Here is an 18,905-nt window from a genome sequence, read left to right on the forward strand (position 1 = left end):
TAACAAAACAAAACAAAACTTTATTTACAATCGAAAATGTAAACAGTCTTGGGTTCTGAATCTGTGACACTTCCAAGGTCTCTTGATCAGAAAGGTCAGCAGCAGGCAGGGAAGCAAACACAGGGGCCAATCCAGATGATCTCCCTCAAAGCGCCACCCAGAGCAAGGGAAGGCCTCCGGTGGCAGAGGTGGAGGTCTGTTAGGGATGGAAAAGAAGCAGATCGGATGCAACTGAAGGGGACATTCCATGAGACACAACACTCCCAGCTCTTGTCTACACTCCTAACCTGCTTTTCCCCAAAGAGCAGAACTGGCCTGACTCTTGCCCACGGTCAGACCTTTGGTTCCTCATGATAAAGTTGAGAGTGTATTACACAAGAACCAAAAAGAAAGAAACTAATATTTATGGCCATGCATATAGCCTCATTTATTTGCCCTTCACAAACTGTGCAGGATATGTTATCTGTAATCAAGCAGAAGAGGAAACTAGGGTCTCTCAGGGTTTAATGGTTTGACGGTGATGGGGCTTCTTGGTCTCCTTGGCTCCAAAGTCTGTGCTTTTTGCCAGACCTCGATGGCTCTCTGTGGAGCTCTAGAACAAAGAGCAATCCTTCGTCCTTGCAGGTTTTGGTCCCAGTGTCATAGAGAAAGTAAAGTCCACACCCTCTGTTTATGGCCTTGGTAGTTAGCTTTAAGAACAGAGTGAGTACATTCAGAAACTACCCTGTCTCCCTCCCCCTACATGTGGCCACACCCCTTTCCCTTCAGGGGACAGGGAGTCCTGGTGTCAGGCGGCAGGCTCAGAAGTTTACCCCTAGGCCCCAAAGCAGAATGTATAAAACTGCGTACATGCACTTTGTCCGTCCCATGGTGCTCCAGGACCTAAGCTCTATTGTAGACCAGGTGCTGTGTGAGTCAGCGTGGTCCCTGCCTCAAGGAGTTCTGTCTAGAGAAGACCAGGCCAACAGGGGTAATGTGCCACGTTAGATGCCGTACGGAGATGGACCAAGTACTGTGCCAGCACCCAGGAAGGCACCGCTGCTGTGCCTAGACCGGAGAGATGGGAGGGACCAGGCTGGTTAGCCACATGCTCCTGGGAGCAGCTGCGAGGAACTAGGATCAGTTAAAACTCCGTATATACACAATTTTATTTCTATTATAAGATACACGCTCAATAAAGAAAGTTCAAGCATACACAGGACGATAGAAATGGGGGGAAAAAGACTCTTTGCCGTCTCTACACAAGTAACTATTATTAACAGTTGGCTTAATTTCACTATAGTAATTCCTGAAACACTCAAATGTACTAAATCTTGACTTTGTCCCTTAACATTCCCTAGAAATGGGCAGCCCGGGTGGCTCAGCGCTTTAGCTTACCACCTTCAGCCCAGGGAGTGATCCTGGAGACCCGGGATCCAGTCCCGCATCGGGCTCCCTGCATGGAGCCTGCTTCTCCCTCTGCCTGTGTCTGTCTCTCTCTGTGTCTCTCATGAATAAATAAAATCTTAAAAAAATAAAAAAATAAAAAAATAAAAAATAAATAAATAAATAAATAAAAAGGAAGAGTAAATGATACTCTTTCATAAAAAAAAAAATTCCCTAGAAATCTGCCCCCCCCCCCCCCCCCCCCCATCTACGTTTCTTTTTCAGGCTACGTGGTATTTCACTGATTGGTATAGCTCAGTGTGAGACCTGATCCCTGTGATCACTACCCGGAGCTGTGCCTTTGTACTGGATTGGACTGGAATGAAGCCATTCTCCCTCCCTCTCCTTTTGGCTGGCAAGGTTTCTGTCTTTCAGGGCAGGCGACAACAGTGTCACACACCCAGCAGGCATGCAAATATTTGCTGTCAAATCTCTGGTGCTTCCTAGACCTGTATTTTCATGGGGAACCTTTTCTCTGGCCCGGACTTCTGCAGTGGACACCTCACCGACCTCAGCTTCTCCTGCACGTTGCTGCCAGAATCATCATTGGAACAAGCAAATTCAATCACAATGTCCTGCTCAGAATCTTCCAGTGGCTCCTGTTGGCCTGGTTCTTTTTGGAGGGCCAGGCAAGGCTCCTTTCTGACAATGCCCAGAGTACAATGGACTCTCACCCCAGGAGGGAACAAATGTGCATACTGCCTGAAGCCCTCTCAGGATAACATGAGTATCTCAGCCTGCCCTGATCTCACAACTGGCCCTGGCCTTCTCCAGCCTTACCCCTTACCTCTTGCTTTAAACACCTCCCTGCTTTGGCCATATGAATTAGGTGCAGTTTCCCTTACAATTCCTGCTGTTTCCTGCTTTTGTGCTTTTGCTCATGCTGTTCCCTCTGCTTGGAATGCCCTTCCGTTTTAGCCACCTGAGAAGTTCTCTTCTTTCACCTACTCAGCCAGCCAGAGCAGCATCTCTCCTGTGGTCTCCCCAGACTGGTTCAGGCAGACATAGGCATTCCAGCTTTCCTTACTTTGTTCTGAAGCCTCTAGTCCAGTGCTCTTTGCACTATAATTGTCAGTTTCCCCAAGAGACTGTGAGTTCCTTAGGGACAGGAACTGGGCTTTTCAAATTTGCAGTCTCATATGCAGCATGGGGCCCATCTTAATCCATCAGTGCGTACTGTGGAAAGAATGAAGGACCAGTCCATGTGCCACCAACATGCCTCATCATCTTCCTCTACAGGAACATATCACATCTATGGGTAATCCCAGAATGGGGGACAGTGTTTCCTAAAGCTCCACCATTCCAATAGCACCTTCGCCACTGTTCTAGCCACCACCCACAGGTTAATTAATTTTTAATCTGATCACCATTTGAATTTGAATGATGCCACACTGTTAAAAGGTACTCATCACAGCACCACCTAAAGCAGCGTTACCCATATTCCTCTGATAAGATGCACCTGAAATGCTTGTTACAAACATAGCGTCCTGGATCCTACCTCACACTCACTCACTCAAACTCTCCAGAAAAGGGATCTGGGAATTAGTAGCGTTAACAGATGACCGCAAGTGATTCGATTCTTTAGGGAACTTGGGGATGGAAGAAAGCTATCTACTGCTTGCTACAGGTACCAGGTCTGGGGATAATTGGAAGAACAGCAATCCAGACTAGCTGGACTGCCAGAGCCCTCAGCCACTCCCCTTTCCAAGAGACTCTCAAACCAGAGGCTCCAGACCAGTCCCCAAGTAGTCCTAAGTAGCAAAGAAACTGGCCTAGACTACAGCAGGAGAATCATGAGGGCCAAGGGTCACTTAGGTATACCTAATCAAATTCATCGTAAAAAGCTTTCACAGCACCCACAGAGATAAAACCATGGTTTCTATATCTAGAGTTGTACAGAAAACTTCATGCTCACTAAAACCAAAGTCAGGCCCTAAGGCAAAACACAGAAGTTCCAGGAGTGCTTCCTAGGGAGATACAGCTCATCAAGCCACCGGCACCATCTTCTATTTCCTTCCCATCTTCTTTTATTTCCAGTGCCTAGGCACAAGGCCCCATATGCATGATTTGGTGATATCTTGATTTCAATGCAGTAGATTCCTGCCGGACCAGTGCCACCAAGAAAGGATCTCCTTCTGGGTCTTTCTCATTGGAATATGGAGGCTTCTTAATTAAAAAGCAGGTTCTGTTATTCTACTATAGCCCTGCCACTCAAAGCCAGCATTAGCATCTCCTGAGTGCTGCTTAGAAATGCAAAATCTCTGGCCCTATCCAGACCCACTGAACCAGAACCAGCATTTTAACAAGATCTCCTGGTGATTCATAAGTACATTAAGGTTTGAAAAATACTGCCCAGTAGGGTTTGAAAACAGCATCTATATTAGCTGTCAACCATTATCCTGCCCCACACAACTGGAGGAATCTAAAACATTCCCATAGGAATTAGAGATGCTTGTAACTTTATAGCTGGGAAGAAAAATGATGGGATGACAACTGTTCTCCAGGGAATTAATCTCCACTTTTCCTTTCTTCCAAATCACAGTACTGAGAAACCCAAAGTGGGGTCAGTACTGCCACCTAAATCCCTAACACCTTAAAGCTTATAATAAAGATTTTTGGTAAAGTTAAATGAGATAATTCAAGTTCTTAGCTCAGTATTTAGCACAAAAAGTATGCAATAAACGATAACTGCCATTATGATGTTGCCTCTAAGTATTAGCTATGAAAAGTTCAATTCTGAGCAAGTCAGGGGTAGGAGACTGAATTGGAGGTATCAGACTTCTATTTAATTAAAATTAAATAAAAAATTCAGTCCTTCAGTCACATCAGCCACATATTTCAAGTGCTCAACTGTCACATGTGGCTGGAGCTGCATGATGGACAGCACAGATATAGAACATTTCCACCATCACAGAAAGGAATTTCTATTGGACAGTTCTGGTCTAAGAAGCCTCTGGAACGTCAAATGGACCCTGTGGAATTTATTCTGCTTGGGTTGCAGGCCAAGAAGAGAGGCTTCCATGGGGGCAAAGGTTTACATACCCTTTGCTAATAAGAGATGAGGAGGGGAGGGTTGTGATCACCACCCTCAGAAATCAAGCCCCCAACAAGGATTTCCATGAACTTTCTATAAGAGACTCAGAAAAATAAAGAAAAGAAGCCCCAAGCAAAAATTTCTAAACTCCATATTCTTTTTATCTTTGTCCTCCGGTAGTGATCAGTGGTCAATCCTTAGAAGGAAAAGGACCTAGTAGCTCAATTTAGGTTCAGCAAAGAACTAAGTGGGAGAAGGAGGGAAAAGCCAGACACTACTGAAGTAGAGCATGCTGAGCCCTAGGGACCCCTGGTACTGGCAGAAAAGAAACCTCAGGGTGTCAACTGTGCCTGAGAAGGGATCTTTTGGCTGGACAAGAGAGAGGACCATGTGCAGCTTCTAGGAAACACTTGTGCATGCCTGCCTCAGCATTTGCACACACCAGTTCCCTGCCTAAAATGCCTGACATTCTCCCTATTAACTCATGTAATAAATTTTTAATGAATGCCTGTAAGTGCCAGATGCTATAATACAAAATCACAGAGAGAGGTATGTACAGTTATTAAAATGGTCTGGCATTTGACTAGATCTCCACTGAGGAACAAAAGCAGAGAAAAGAAACATAAATTCTAGGTAATTTTTTAAGTATGTAAATAAAACCATAGAAATATTAGAAATAATACAAAAGACATTATGATCTGAGATATTAAGGACCTTCCTAAACAAAACAAAACCACAAAAGCCGTAAGAGAAAAGACGGATAGTTTTGACCTCATCAAAACTTAGAACTTCTGCTTAACAAAAGTTATCACCAATGTTCAGAAAACCAACACATTGCTAGTTTTTGCTTAAAATACATTCTGGACAAAATAGTTATAACATATAAAATAGAGAACTAAGGTTCAAAATTTATAACTATTCAAATCATAAGAGAAGGGTAAAATATGTTATATGCTACAAACATAGAATATTGTCAGTTTTGTTTTAGTACAAAGTAGTTTTATGTGATGGGAGAGGAAAAGTCTTCAAGACATCTGCCAAATGGAAAACAAGTGATGAACAAAATAGTGTGACGAAATTTGGGAAAAACAAAACCTCCCAAAATAAGATAGGAACAAAAAAGGCCCTGAAGGACATACATCAAACTGATAAAGCAGCTACCTCCTGGGACAGAAGTGGGATTGGATGGGGTGGGGGAGGAGAGATGACAAGGACTTGAACTGTTTTCTCAAGATTGTATTATGTTACATTTATTTATTTATTCATTCATTCATTCATTCATTCATTTATATTTAATTTATTTATTCATGAGAGACAGAGAGAGAGAGAGAGAGGCAGAGGGAGAAGCAGGCTCCATGCAGTGAGCCCGACGCGGGACTCGATCCTGGGTCCCCAGGATCACGCCCTGGACTGAAGGTGGCACTAAACCACTGAGCCACCCGGGCTGCCCAACATTACTTTTATAACTAAAAATAAACAACCAAATGAAATATATGAATCTTCATTGAATCTCTTTTTTTTTTTTTTTAGAGCTATTAAAGTTACTATGTGGACATTGGGGAAGTTGGAGCATGTATGTTAAATAATATTACTGTGAAAAAAAATATTACTGTGGTCATGTAGGATGCTATTTTTAGGAGTTGTTTGCTGAAGTATTTAGGGGTAAAGTATCAAGAAGTCTTCACCTTTCGGGATGCCTGGGTGGCTCAGCAGTTGAGCCATCTGTCTTTGGCTCAGGGCGTGATCCCGGGATCTGGGATCGAGTCCCACATCGGGCTCCCTGCATGGAGCCTGCTTCTCCCTCTGCCTGTGTCTCTGCCTCTTTCTGTGTGTCTCTCATGAATAAGTAAATAAAATCTTAAAAAAAAAAAAAAGTCTTCACCTTTCAAATGGGAAAGAAAGGAAGGAAAACAATGGAAGGAATGAAGGTAGAAAGGACGGGAGGAAGTAGGGAAAGAAGGGGAGCAGGAGAGAGGAGAGGCAAGAAGGTAAAGAAAGAAAACAAGTTAAAGCAAAAATGATAAGTGAGAATCTTAACCACTGGAATATCTGGGTGAAAGGCAGATAGATGGGTGTTCAGTGTATCATTCTTCCAACTTTTCTGCAGGTTTGAAAACGGAAGGAAGGAAGGAAGGAAGGAAGGAAGGAAGGAAGGAAGGAAGGAAGGAAGGAAGGAAGGAAAGAAGCAAAGCAAGGCAAAACACCACTACCCCACACCTAGCTGAAGTGATCAATGTCTCCCTTGAACTCTGATAACACTTAGCAATGTCACTCATATTACCAGTGATCACCTCGGAGAATGTGTCTTACTCCCCCCCATAAGCTCCTGAAAGACAGGCATTTTTCAGTTGTCATCCGGCAAGGAGCAGGCAGTGGCAAATATGGGTAGGAAGTGAGCCCACATGGGCTGAGAAGTATGTTGCGTTCACTTATGAGGCTGGCAGATACAAAGTCAGGGCCTGGAAATGAGCATCAGTTCTGAGGAGAAGCGTGACAGCTGTGCTCCAGGCGGCCCAGGCTGCTTCCAGCAGGGAGTTGCTGGGGGGGAGGGAGGGGGAAGGCGGGGGGGGGGGGGGGGGGAGGAGGGGGGAGGCGGGGGGGGGGGGGGGAGGAGGCAGGTCCTTCCAGCAGGAGCCCTGAATGGAAGGAACTACAGTCGGGCAGTGCTGTCGGAGACTGCCTACTGGTTCTCAGGTTGATACTTTGTAAACCACCAAGTGGTAGAAAAGTAAAAACACCCCAATAACCCTTCCTCTTTTGATCCTTACAATGAGCCCGAGATAGCTATTGTCCCCATTTGACAGATGAGGAAAACAGGCTCAGAAAGGAAGGTGATTTCCCCAAGGTCACAGAGACAGGAGACGGGCTCAATCTCATGCTCTCATGTTTCAAGTGTGAAGTTCCTTCCACTAGATCATGCTGTCTTCACTGGGGACTCCTAACCAGGAGGAGAAAGACACACGTACCTGATGATCAGTCTTGCTCTGGACTACATCTCCCCACACTGTGAGATTACCACAGGTAGCTTGGGCTTATTGTTGGGGCCTGTGGGAACATTCTAGGAGAGAAAGCACAGTGGAGATTCATGTACTCAGACACAAGCTCACCAAACATTTACTGATGTCTGTCAGCCCCTGTGCTCTGGATTGAGGACTCAGGGACTGAAAGGATAACAATCCCCATCCTAGCAGAAGGGTAAAGATAATCCAGATCAAAGAGAAAATGTACTACAGTTTAAAAAAAAAAAATCAAACCTATGATATGTAACAAGGCAATAAGTTATAAGACAGAGTTTATACAACAGGGCAGAGGAAGCAACCACTGCTTCAGCAGGTCAGGAAGGATTCACACCACAGGAGATATCTGAGCTGGGCCTAGAAGGAGGCAGTGGATCCAAAGAGGAGGAAAAGAAAGGAGAAGGGCATTCCAGTAGAGGAAACAGCATGAGCAAACGCTCAGGGGCAGGAAGGAGCCAGAGGCAGGAATGTGTATGGCACATTTAGAGAAGAGCTAGTAGCCTGAGGAGGCTGTAATATGGAGGCAGTAGAGGCAGAAGGGGCTGTGCAGAGGTGGCAGGAACGAGGTCATGAAGGATCTTGGATCCACTGTAGGATCTTATCAAGGAGGTGAAAGGGCTGTCAGAGGCCAAACTTCGGTGTGCACTAGAGATGCAAAGCTGCAAGCTGAAAACACAGGGAGGCAGGGGCCACGTACTCCTCCCTCTTCCTGAGGGAGCCCACGTAACTGGAGGTGGTCAGGCCCGGGCCTCACACACTCGGCTCCTAGACCAGAACGGACGAGATACAGGAAATCAGAACATGACTCACCTCAATCTTTCGCATCACTAGAAGTCCATCAATGATCTTTCCTGTAGGAAGAATAAGAGCTAGACTTTATTATTCTCATTTGCGTAGCACTTTCCAGCTTCTGATGCCCACTGTTAGCCATCATCTCATTTGACCCTCCTCCTACCATCAGAAAATTGGGACCTGATGGAAGTGAAATGATTTGCCCAAGGTCACAGGTAAGAGGTTACAGAGCGCTAGGTCTGAGCGACTGCAGAGCCCTACCATACCATGCTGCCTCCGCATGGCGTTTCTTCAGTGATACCATCTGGGTTTCCCTCCCAGACACACAGATCAGCCAAGTGGTCACACACTCTATCACACAGCCCCTCCGCCCTTCCCTTTAGTGCTCCAAGCACATGTCCTCCCCACCTCCCACCACCTCCACCTTCCCAGACCAGTTATATCAGCTGAGCCCTCTTGGGCTTAGAGCCTGGGGACTGGCTCCTTTGGAAGTCCCACTCCGTGTGAATGGGGCCTGGACTCTGGGACAGGAATAGCACTCACCAAACACTACGTGCTTCCCATCCAGCCAATCACATTTAGAACAGGTGATGAAGAACTGGCAGCCATTTGTACTGGGACCACTGTTTGCCTGACAGAAACCAAGTACATCTCCAGTGAGTTTTCCCGGCCACGCTAGCCGAAGGATAAGATTCCCAAAAGAGCCTGTAGCCTTGATTCCTTTCTTTCAGCAAACCTTACTGAATATCTACTATAAGCCAGGTCTCCAGAGCTAGGATCCAAGGACATAAACAGGATACATAATCACTGCCCTCAAGGAGCTAGATCCTTGAATCAAGGCACAGTTCTCCTGCAGTGTGAATTTGTATGTATGTATTTATTTATTTATTTAGTGTGAATTTTTAAAGTGGGAACAACTGTTCATGGGACCTGATTTGCTGTATTTAATCCAATATTGGTTATACCTGGATTATAGTTACAAATTAGATACCACTGAGAAAAAGCCTGTTGCCTATGCCATAAGCTCTTTTGTCTGAATAGCTTTGTACTGCACCGTGACAACGGTAATAAATGCCTTTAAGAAAATGCAAGAAATTGCTAAGCTGGTGCCATGCTAGAAAAAGACTACATTTAATCAATGATGTTTGCTTTTTACAGCTACACCCAAAATCCTTATTGAATTTTACAGGAGCAAGAATTTTTTAAATTGAGAATCTGAAAGTCTCTACCTGTATCCTCCCTTGAAAAAAATTTTTTTTTTTAATTTTATTTATTTATGATAGAGAGAGAGAGAGGCAGAGACACAGGCAGAGGGAGGAGCAGGCTCCATGCACTGGGAGCCCGACGTGGGATTCGATCTCGGGTCTCCAGGATCGCGCCCTGGGCCAAAGGCAGGCGCTAAACCGCTGTGCCACCCAGGGATCCCCTGAAATTATTTCTATATCATTACATTTCATAATGTGTTATAAAAGAAGAGGCTATTATTACGTACGATGCAGAGGGATAATTTCTAGGGTGATATTTGACTTTCTAATGAAGTGTACTTTTGTACTTTACATGCTAGTATCCCCAAATTGCCTTTAATACACTAAATTCAGGCTTTTGTACATCGACAAGTTACCTTTCAGTAGCACTGCCTTGCAACAAGGTCTATGTGAACATTTTATTGCATACTTCTTTTGTTTTGGAAAAAAGGAGTAGAAAGTGGAAAACAGAGTACTATTAAAAGCACAGGTCTCGTAAGATTAACATGACGGAGACAGGACTGGAAATAATGACATAGGCCACTAGCAGTAATTGGACGCTGCGTGGATTTAAATTGGTTAATTCTGTGCTCAGCTGTGTAGGGATAAAAGTGTGTATGAAATACATTCACAACACTGTCTAGGGGAACGTGCTCACTACCTCACTGAGGATTTTTAGTTATACTTAGAAATGCCCCACGTAAGATGAGGCTACTTTTGGGTTTTGTGCGTGTATTTAGAACAGCTCATTGCACGAAAGCAAGGGAATGCCTAAGCCAGTCACAGAGGGCACACATTGTGCAATGAGGGACAGACTTCTCAGGGCTCCCAAATCTCTGCTTCCTTCTTTCCACCTAACAACCAACCAGTCAATCAATCTACCTTGCTGCTTGGCGTATGAACATTTATTAGCAAACAAACCAGAGAACCATCATATACATTTTTATAGCTCAGGAGACGCTCTCTGTCCTCAGCCACTCATTAATTCATTCTCAGGCAGGTCTGCTTACTGCTTTCGAGAATAAGCTCTGGAGCCAGATGATGACCTAGCTGGAATCCCAGCTCCACCACAGACTGTGTGACCTTAGTTTAGTCACATACCCTCTCTGGGCCTCGGGATCCTCATTTATACCTATCTCAAAGGTATGCTGAGAGGATTAAAATGAATTAATGCAAATACAGTGCTTTTTGAGCAATTGGCCAATAAATGTTAGCCATCATGCTGATGATCTTTTGGTCATTCATCGGTATCTGCTCCACGCCTTTCTGTCTCAAGTAGTAGGGCTTCAAGACCACTGAGGCCCAGTCCCTGCCCTTAAGGAACTTACGATTTAGAGGAGGATGGAAACAAAAACAGTTCTGCACATGATTTGTGATAGCACAACTTCACCAGTGTCAGCTTGAGGGAGCAGACACGGTTTCCTTCCATTTCTCTGACTCCTCCATAGATGCTAACATAGGGGCATGCCCATAGAGGGTTCCAGCCCTCCTAGCAAAGATCCAAGCCCACCTAAGCTCCTCCTGCAGCATTTACCCGTGATTACCCAGCCTGGCTTTCCAAAAATGGGGCTTGCACAGTTTGCTGGTCTGGTCTTGCCCAATTCTCATGGTAGCATCCTGACTAGCTTCCCTGCGCTCACCTCCATATTCCCATCTGCCACTCACCCCGCAGCCAGGAGCTTCATCCTAAATCACAAAGTTTATTGACCCTGTTCAAAAAAGCGTATGGCTCTCCATAAACTATGCAAGAAACTCCAGACACTTCATCTTTACTTTCATTTAAAACCCTTAAGGAGCTAGACCCACCTGCCTCTCCAGGGGTCTCTACTGGCCCTTCCCTCTCCCATTCATAAGAGATGTTCTCATCCTTCCTCACCTTCAGCCCCTTGACTGCCACCCTGCTATTTCACACCACCTTCCTCTGAAGCCTGACCCCTGAAGTACTTACTCTCATGCTACGGGGCCCTCCCAGTACTTTTACATACCCGGGGGAGCCCTTATCTCAACAGGCAGTAGTGTGAATTATACTACACTGGGCTTGTCATTTTGCATGAGTATTGCCCCATTAGATGTTAAGTGTCAGAAGGGCAGGGATCAGGTCTGTACCAGAGCACCGTACACCCGTCTGAAACAGACTGGGTGTCGGAAAACCTTCACTTGATGAATGCCTGCCTAAATAAGTGGAAGGTTATGCAAGTGAGCACAGAGCGGGTGCCTGGAAATACTAGATCAGGGAGAGCAAGACTAGAGACCCTGCCAGGGAAATGGGTGATGAGGGAAAGCAGGGAGGGGATTCAAGAATGAGAGGAATGCAAGGTGGGATGAGTAAGGAAAAATTAGGGCAGGATGAGTAAGAGGAAGACGAGGGAGTGAGCATGCAGCAGAGTGAGCAGGAGTGGGATAGATAAGGCACGGAGCTGAGAAAGGGGAGGGAGAGATGGGAGGGGGTAGAAAGGGTGCTCAGGGAGCAGGAGAGGTCAGTGAGCCCAGAGGAGGACCAGCCAGGAGGTGGCATGAGTGGGAAGGTGTCTTGGGAATCCTGGTGGATGGAGTGCCAAGTGCATGGATGTTGGGCCTAAAAGGAGAACTGGCTGTGTTCTGAGCAACAGGGTTGGATGCCAAGCTGCATATCCTGGCTCAGACAAAGGTAAGAAAACACACATCAGAGTTCAATTTTGGTTTCCCAGATTGCTAGGGGGCCCAGCTGAACAAAACCAAAGCCAACTGGGAAAGGAGGTGAAGCAGAGGTCAGTCCTGGGACAAGCAAGAGAAGAGTTTGCTTTGATCCTAAGAGACATCACTGGGCTCAAAGGGGGCCCAGAAACCTGCTGCATACAAATCTAATCCAAAACCTTGACTGGGTGGGCAGCCTGGGTGGGTCAGGAGTTTAGTGCCGCCTCCAGCCCAGGGCCTGATCCTGGAGACCCAGGATCAAGTCCCACATCAGGCTCCCTGCATGGAGCCAGCTGCTCCCTCTGCCTGTGTCTCTGCCTCTCTCTCTCTGTGGGTCTCTCATGAATAAGTAAATAAAAATCTTAAAAAAACAAAAAACCAAAAATCTTGACTGGACCTCACTTACCATGGAAAGCAGGCCTGGAGCTGAGTGTCTAAGTTTAAAATTTTCATCTGCAAATGGCCCCCGGTAAATACTGGCAACTCCAGTACCATCTCCCTGAGCAGAGAGAAAGGAAGTGTTAGCAAGTTTTGAGTGTTGGGCATCCCCTGAAGCCCAAAGGAGGAATGCTGCTGCACCACAGCAACACTCTTCAGGTATACTCTTCCTCTTGAAGGTCCCTTTGAGAACCACACCTCTTTGACCCCATTGTACAATCAAAGCCACCCCCATACAAGGCACCTGCAGCCCAGAGACTGGCCAGGGCACTGCATAGATTGGGTCCAACAGGTCACAGCTAGACTTCTAAAAGTTCGGTTTAGACAGAGGCAAAGTAGGGAACAATAGTACAACCATCATGTACATAATCCTTGCCACTCCTGAAGACTCTTATGCCTGGAGTCAAATAAAATTACCCACTTAACTGACCACTATCCCTACCTCCCCAACCTATGCAAGTGGGTGGGTTCTTGGAAGTCTAGTCTATACAGATACTACTACCCTCCCGATCAGAGCTGATTGGTCCAGGGGAGGATGCCCAAACAATGCAGGACCAACTAAAGTTCCTTCTCTGGGAATCGGGAAAGAGGACTGATGCTTCCCTTCAAGGTTGACTTTATCATGTAAACCTGGAAGCTAGCAGTGACCATCTTCTGTAAAGCGGACTAGGGAACAGAAAGAGAAGGCAACATACAGGTCCAGAGAGCACTGGAGAAACAGAAATAAAAGGAGTGCCTCGGTTCCATATGGCTTTCCAGTTTTTAGACCTGTTTCTTCCTTTGGGTTTCATGAAACACCTTATCATAAATTCCCAATTTCTGCTTAAACTAGTTTTATCAGCATTATCTCTTTGCTCTTTCAATAATCACACGGAATAAGCACTAACATCTTCCTCATTTTTCAGCGGAGTCGACTTAAATCAGGGTAATAAAGCAACTAGACCACAGTCATATTTGCAGTACCATAAGCAGAATCCCTGGGGTCTAAAGGTAATATTGAGAAGGTGCCAAAAGACAAATCTCTTCCAGCCAGTAAGGAAAAAGAATATTGGGTGCATGGCAGAAAGGGAAAGCACTGACCTAGGGCAGAATCAAGGGGCCCTTATTGAGGCAAAGATTACCAAAGGGGATTAACATAAGCCAGAGATGGAAAAAAACTGTCAAAATCGAACCTTTATTTGGTTAAAAATTACTAAAACCAAGCTCTGTGTAGTGGAAAGATCTGGATGTGAGTTCCAGATCAATCCTTTATGAGCTGGGAAAGTCACTTCATATCACTGAGCATCACTTCTCTCAACTATCAAGTTAAGATGGAATCACCTGCTCTCTACACTGCTGCCATGAAGATCCAATCAGAAGAGACCCTGCAATTGACACAGCACTATATAAATGTGAGCTATTATACCTTTAACTCCTACATATATACAGAAGAGAAACCAGTTCACTTCCAATTTCCCAATAAACCTGGGGGACAGACCACTGCCCACATCCTTCTCTACAATTATGCGATCTATTGCTCTCCAGGAGCCAGAGTAGGGAAAATAACAAAAATTAATTCTTAGGGGATCCCTGGGTGGCTCAGCGGTTTGGCGCCTGCCTTTGGTCCAGGGTGTGATCCTGGAGTCCCGGGATCGAGTCCCACATCGGGCTCCTGGCATGGAGTCTGCCTCTCTCTCTCTCTCTCTCTCATAAATAAATAAATGTTTAAAAAAAAATTTATCAGAGCAAACAATAGGCAGTGGCTTAAAAATTAAATAGATACATATTAAAAAAAAAAGCTAACTTAAATTTTTAACAATTGTAGATTGATCAAATAAATTTGTTATCTATTCATATGGGATATTACATAGCTATTATATCGTGACTTAATGACAAAGAAAATGTAGACAATTATTAAGCATAAAAAAATTAAAATGTATACATGATCTTAAGTCTGCTAAAAATTATATTTGATATACATACATATGTAACAATAAGACTGGCAGCTATAAACTAAAATGCCAAGAATATATTCCTTGAAAAGCAAGACTCCTTGAGAGATGATTTTCTTTTTTGCACTTCTGCAACCAAAAAATAATTATTAAAACAAATACATATTCTTGGTCCAACTCTAGAAGGTCTCAAATCCTACTTCTGCTTCTTGTTCATTCTATTTTTTCTTTCCTAAGAGTGGCACCAAACAACTGTTTCTTGACACTCAGCCTTCTGGCTGACCGACTATATTGTCTGATCCTGGAGCTATCGGCAAGTGACTGGATGTGCCTGGCAATGACCAGTAAGAAGCTGGTCTTGTCCCTGTTAAGACAATACAGCAACACAGGAGCCTATGGGAAGGAAGGAAGGAAGGAAGGAAGGAAGGAAGGAAGGAAGGAAGGAAGGAAGGAAGGAAGGAGAAAGAGAGAGAGAGAGAAAGAAAGAAACAAAGAAAGAAAGAAAGAGAAAAAGGATGAAAAGGAAGAAAAGAGGAAGAAAGGGCAGAGAATAGATTTTTAGCCCTTCTTACCAGGTACCACAAAGTATACAGTTGCCCAGGCCCTACTACCATCAGTGGAAGCCAGGGGTTGCAAACTTGCCCTCCAGGGGCAAGTGACATAAGTAAGGGAAGCAGGTGGTAGTGACTGAGGTGAAATGGCAAGGACAGACCCTGATTAAAGGAACAGTTATTTGATTCTAAACCATTGCTGCTACATGAGAAACACAGGCCAAGTGCACACCTGTTTTCCATTCTTTAAAGAGAAAACAAAACTCTGGAATTTTCTGGTGAAATGTCCCAGTTTTACAACATCACACACATGAAACAACGTGTATCTAAAAGTCTGGTTCAGCCTAAAATCTGCCACTTTGTAACCTTTCCTAGACAGGAAGGAAGTCTTTAAAAATTCCTCAAAGTTTAACTAAATAAATATACATAAGAAGGAGAAAGACATCTCCCAAGACTCAAGAAAATAGCAACATGACTAACCAAATGATATTAATAAGACCACAGACATGCACACAAGTGGTTGGTTAAGAACAAAAGTAGATTTAAGAAGAGATATGGTTTATTCAGCACCTTCCAGAGTCAGAGGAGGGCGAAGAGGCTTGGTATGAGAGACACATACAGTCTAGTCACAAGAAAGTCCATTAATCGCAGCGAAGAGCCATTCTACTGGGCCCCGCTAGTAAATAGAGGAAACATCCTTCCAGAATGATCTACCTCTGTTGCTCTGATTCTTTGCCCACTAAATCGGTTTCTGATGAAAAACTCAGCTTTCCAGGCATGTGCAAATAGGACATAAGCATTTAGCTCACTGAAAGAGAACTTACTGCCATTTAGAAAACAAAACAATTGCATCTGATTTCTACCCAAGTTTCATGTGACTGACTAGTTTGCATCTCTCATGGATCATCTATAGGCATGCTGGGAAAGTTAGCTTCTGGCCCTAAAAGGCTGATTTGGAAGTCAGTGACTCAATCAGGGTGCTGATGTCTGTCACCTAATGGTATAAAGAGTGGAAGCCAGCAACTCTAAAGGACATTCCTGTCACCCCTCTTCCTCATCAAACTTGGTTATTGTTTCAAGCCTCAGGACTGGACTCCGTAGCAAAAAAAATAGCAGCAACAGCAGTAATAAAAACCAATATTCCTACAGGTCTTTATTAGCAAAGAAATAATACTTACATTAACAAAATCCCCACCCTGGATCATGAAATCTTTTATGACCCTGAAACAGAGAATAAAGCATCCTGAGAGAAGGTTCTGTCATTTAGAAAAACATTGACGTACTCATTATACTTTAGATTAACACTGATTTAAAAATAAAACGTTTTTTAAACTTTGGTGTTTTGTTTTTTTTTTAAAGACTTTATTTATTTATTCATGAGACAGAGGGAGAGAGGTGGGGGGGCAGAGACACAGGCAGAGGGAGAAGCAGGCTCCATGCAGGGAGCCTGAGGTGGGACTCGATCCGGGGTCTCCAGGGTCACGCCCTGGGCTGAAGGCGGCGCTAAACCGCTGAGCCACGCGGGCTGCCTCCTTTTTAAAGAATGTTCTGCTCTAAAAAAAAAAAAAAAAATGTTCTGCTCTTACTGGCTTTAGCTAATCAGAATCCATCCCTGGGGGTCTGGGGATGGGGGGAGAGGATGCTGAGAACACTGTTAATTGTAACCTTGCACCTACTGTTAATACCTTGGCATTTCTGCTGAATTCAGTTGGCAAAGTTCTGGTGCTAAACCGCTGAGCCACCCAGGGATCCCTTGGTTTTTAATAAGCCTTCAAATCTATTGTTGAGTTCACAAAAAACATTCCTTCTCAAGATCTAGGAATTATCCTATGGTTTTAGTTCCCTTTAAAGAAATGAATCTTACTTTCTAAAGAAAGTAAGAAATTACAGGGCAGCCCGGGTGGCTCAGTGGTTTCGTGCCTGCCTTCGGCCCAGGGTGTGATCCTGGAGACCCCGGATCAAGTCCCGCGTCCGGCTCTCTGCATGGAGCCTGCTTCTCCCTCTGCCTGTGTCTCTCATGAATAAATAAATAAAATCTTAAAAAAAAAAAAAAGTAAGAAATTACTTTTTTAGAAAGTAATTCTAAAATCCTGCAGGATGGTTTGCCAAGCCTTACCTGTGGAAGGTGCTCCCTTTGTATCCTATCGGAACCCCATCTTTTCTATAACCAAAAAGAAAGAGACTTGGAATGACGACAAGTAATGACAGGTCTTCCCAGCTTCCCACACACTCGAGCCAAGAAACTCTCTAAAGGTGGTGGGGAGGAGAGAGATAAAGGAGGCAAATGAACTGAAGACAGACCCTTGGGGTATTAACCTTCTACTACCGGCACCAGCAATCATTCAAGGCCTACGGGCGTGGTTCCCCAAAACCCCACTGCGGCCCCGGGGCACCCTTCAGGAGCGAGCAGACGAGTCAACCACGTCTGAGAGACTGACCTGAATTCTCCAGTGCAGAACTGCCTGAAAGGGAAAAGAGGGGATGCTTCAGTCTCGGTGACCCCACAGCGGGGGGCGCTCCTGGCGCAGAGGGGCGGGGAGGGGAGCGCGGCCTGAGCCCCCCGCGGGCCCGCCGGCCTCGACACCCAGAATTACGATGAACTGAGATGGGAAGGGTAAAAACGGGGACAATTCGGAGCTCCGATCTCAAGGGCGGGGAGCGGGCCGCCACGCAGGCCCGGTCCGGCTCCCGGTTCCGATGAGCATCCCCTTACCTAAAATTCTCGGCCGTCTTCGGCACAACGTCTGCAAAGAGCTCGATCTTCATGCGGCCGACCTCCTGCAGGCGGCGGGACACGGTCAGAAGGCCTCAGCGAGCAGGGATCCGGGGGGGCGGCCCGGTCCCCCCCGCCCCCCGGCGGGGCGCTGGGATGCGCGAGACGACTCCTCTCCCTCCCGAGCCCCCCGCCCCGCAGGTCGGTAGGTCCCGGTCCAGCTTCGCCTTCTGGCTTCCCGAGTCCGCTATCCCCGGGTGCGGGAGACCCTCCCGGCCGGGCCTGGAACCTCACCTGGCCGCCGATGCTGACATCAAAGAACACCACGGGATTGACGGGGCTTGAATTTGCCACCGCCATGGCTCCGACCCGGAAGCAGTAGCCGCAGGCACCGGTTCCGGCGAACCCGAGCCCCGATTTCCGGGGCTTCTACTCGCCGGCGCAGGCGCAGGCAGAGCCACCCGAGGCCAGGCCCCGCCCCCCGGAAGTCCCGCCCCGCTGCGGAGCGCTCCCGGCCTCCGGCGCCGAAACTGGGCGTCGCGGAAGTGGGCGGGGCCAAGGCCTCCGAGCCGACGTACACGGCGCGTCTTTCCCCCTCCGCTCAGTGTGCGCCGCGGCGGCGCGGGAGGCGGTGGGTCTTAGGTGCTGGACCCTGAGCGCTCGGGTTAAGCCGGAACCGGAGTTCTGGTTCTGCTCGCGAGCTGCCCCTCTTGTCACCTACAGTTCATTCCTGCTGGAGCTTTTTGTTTTTTTCCCCCTTTTAAAGATTTTCTTATTTAATCACGAGAAAGAGAGAGGCAGAGACACAGGCAGAGGGAGAAGCAGGCTCCATGCAGGGAGCCCCACGTGGGACTCGACCCCGGGTCTCCAGGGTCACACCCTGGACCGAAGGCAGGTGCTCAACCGCTGAGCCACCTGCCCCCAGCTAGAGCTTTTAAAATGAACCTGTTTATAGATCATTCCTGGCCTCCCATCCTTAGCTCTAGTGCCTACTATTGAGTAGCCCATAGTGAGGATCCAATAAATAGATTCAATGAATTGAGTGAAAAAAGGTGACCTTGGGCAAGGCTTAGAGTCACAGCCTGTA

General features: G+C 46.1%; 1 protein-coding gene across 4 annotated transcripts; it reads right to left on the reverse strand.

Moving 5' to 3' along the window:
- PPIH (peptidylprolyl isomerase H) lies at positions 1-18,270 on the reverse strand. 4 transcript variants are annotated; one of them, XR_007402214.1, is made up of 10 exons: positions 18,113-18,260; positions 17,544-17,567; positions 17,222-17,352; positions 16,284-16,326; positions 12,592-12,684; positions 8,812-8,899; positions 8,287-8,327; positions 7,426-7,517; positions 850-1,047; positions 1-196 (listed from the first exon to the last, which is right to left on the reverse strand). XR_007402214.1 is itself a non-coding variant. In XM_025419692.3 (10 exons), exons 1-9 carry the CDS (start codon positions 18,176-18,178, stop codon positions 7,449-7,451), a joined length of 534 nt encoding a protein of 177 aa, XP_025275477.1. In that variant the 5' UTR covers positions 18,179-18,270; the 3' UTR covers positions 1-196; positions 7,426-7,448. The 4 variants fall into 4 exon arrangements, 3 of the variants coding, with proteins under 3 accessions (XP_025275477.1, XP_048949913.1, XP_048949914.1); XM_025419692.3 differs by lacking the exon at positions 850-1,047 and adding an exon at positions 17,819-17,883 and having other exon boundaries at positions 17,222-17,266; positions 18,113-18,270; XM_049093956.1 differs by lacking the exon at positions 850-1,047 and having other exon boundaries at positions 18,113-18,254.
- Positions 18,271-18,905: the final 635 nt, after the last annotated feature.

This window comes from Canis lupus, chromosome 15 (genome assembly GCF_003254725.2).
Source record: "Canis lupus dingo isolate Sandy chromosome 15, ASM325472v2, whole genome shotgun sequence".
In the NCBI taxonomy this organism is placed as follows: Eukaryota; Metazoa; Chordata; class Mammalia; order Carnivora; family Canidae; genus Canis; species Canis lupus.

What these genes read in the sequence shown, in the direction of transcription:
- PPIH (XM_049093956.1), bottom strand. Translation starts at nt 18,178, where the DNA reads ATGGCGGTGGCAAATTCAAGCCCCGTCAATCCCGTGGTGTTCTTTGAT. An exon ending in ATGTCAGCATCGGCGGCCAG is followed by an intron (nt 17,568 to 18,112) that starts GTGAGGTTCCAG and finishes TTTCCCTTTCAG; the next exon opens with GCAGTTCTGCACTGGAGAAT. An exon ending in TGGGAAGCACGTAGTGTTTG is followed by an intron (nt 8,328 to 8,811) that starts GTGAGTGCTATT and finishes TTCTTCCTACAG; the next exon opens with GAAAGATCATTGATGGACTT.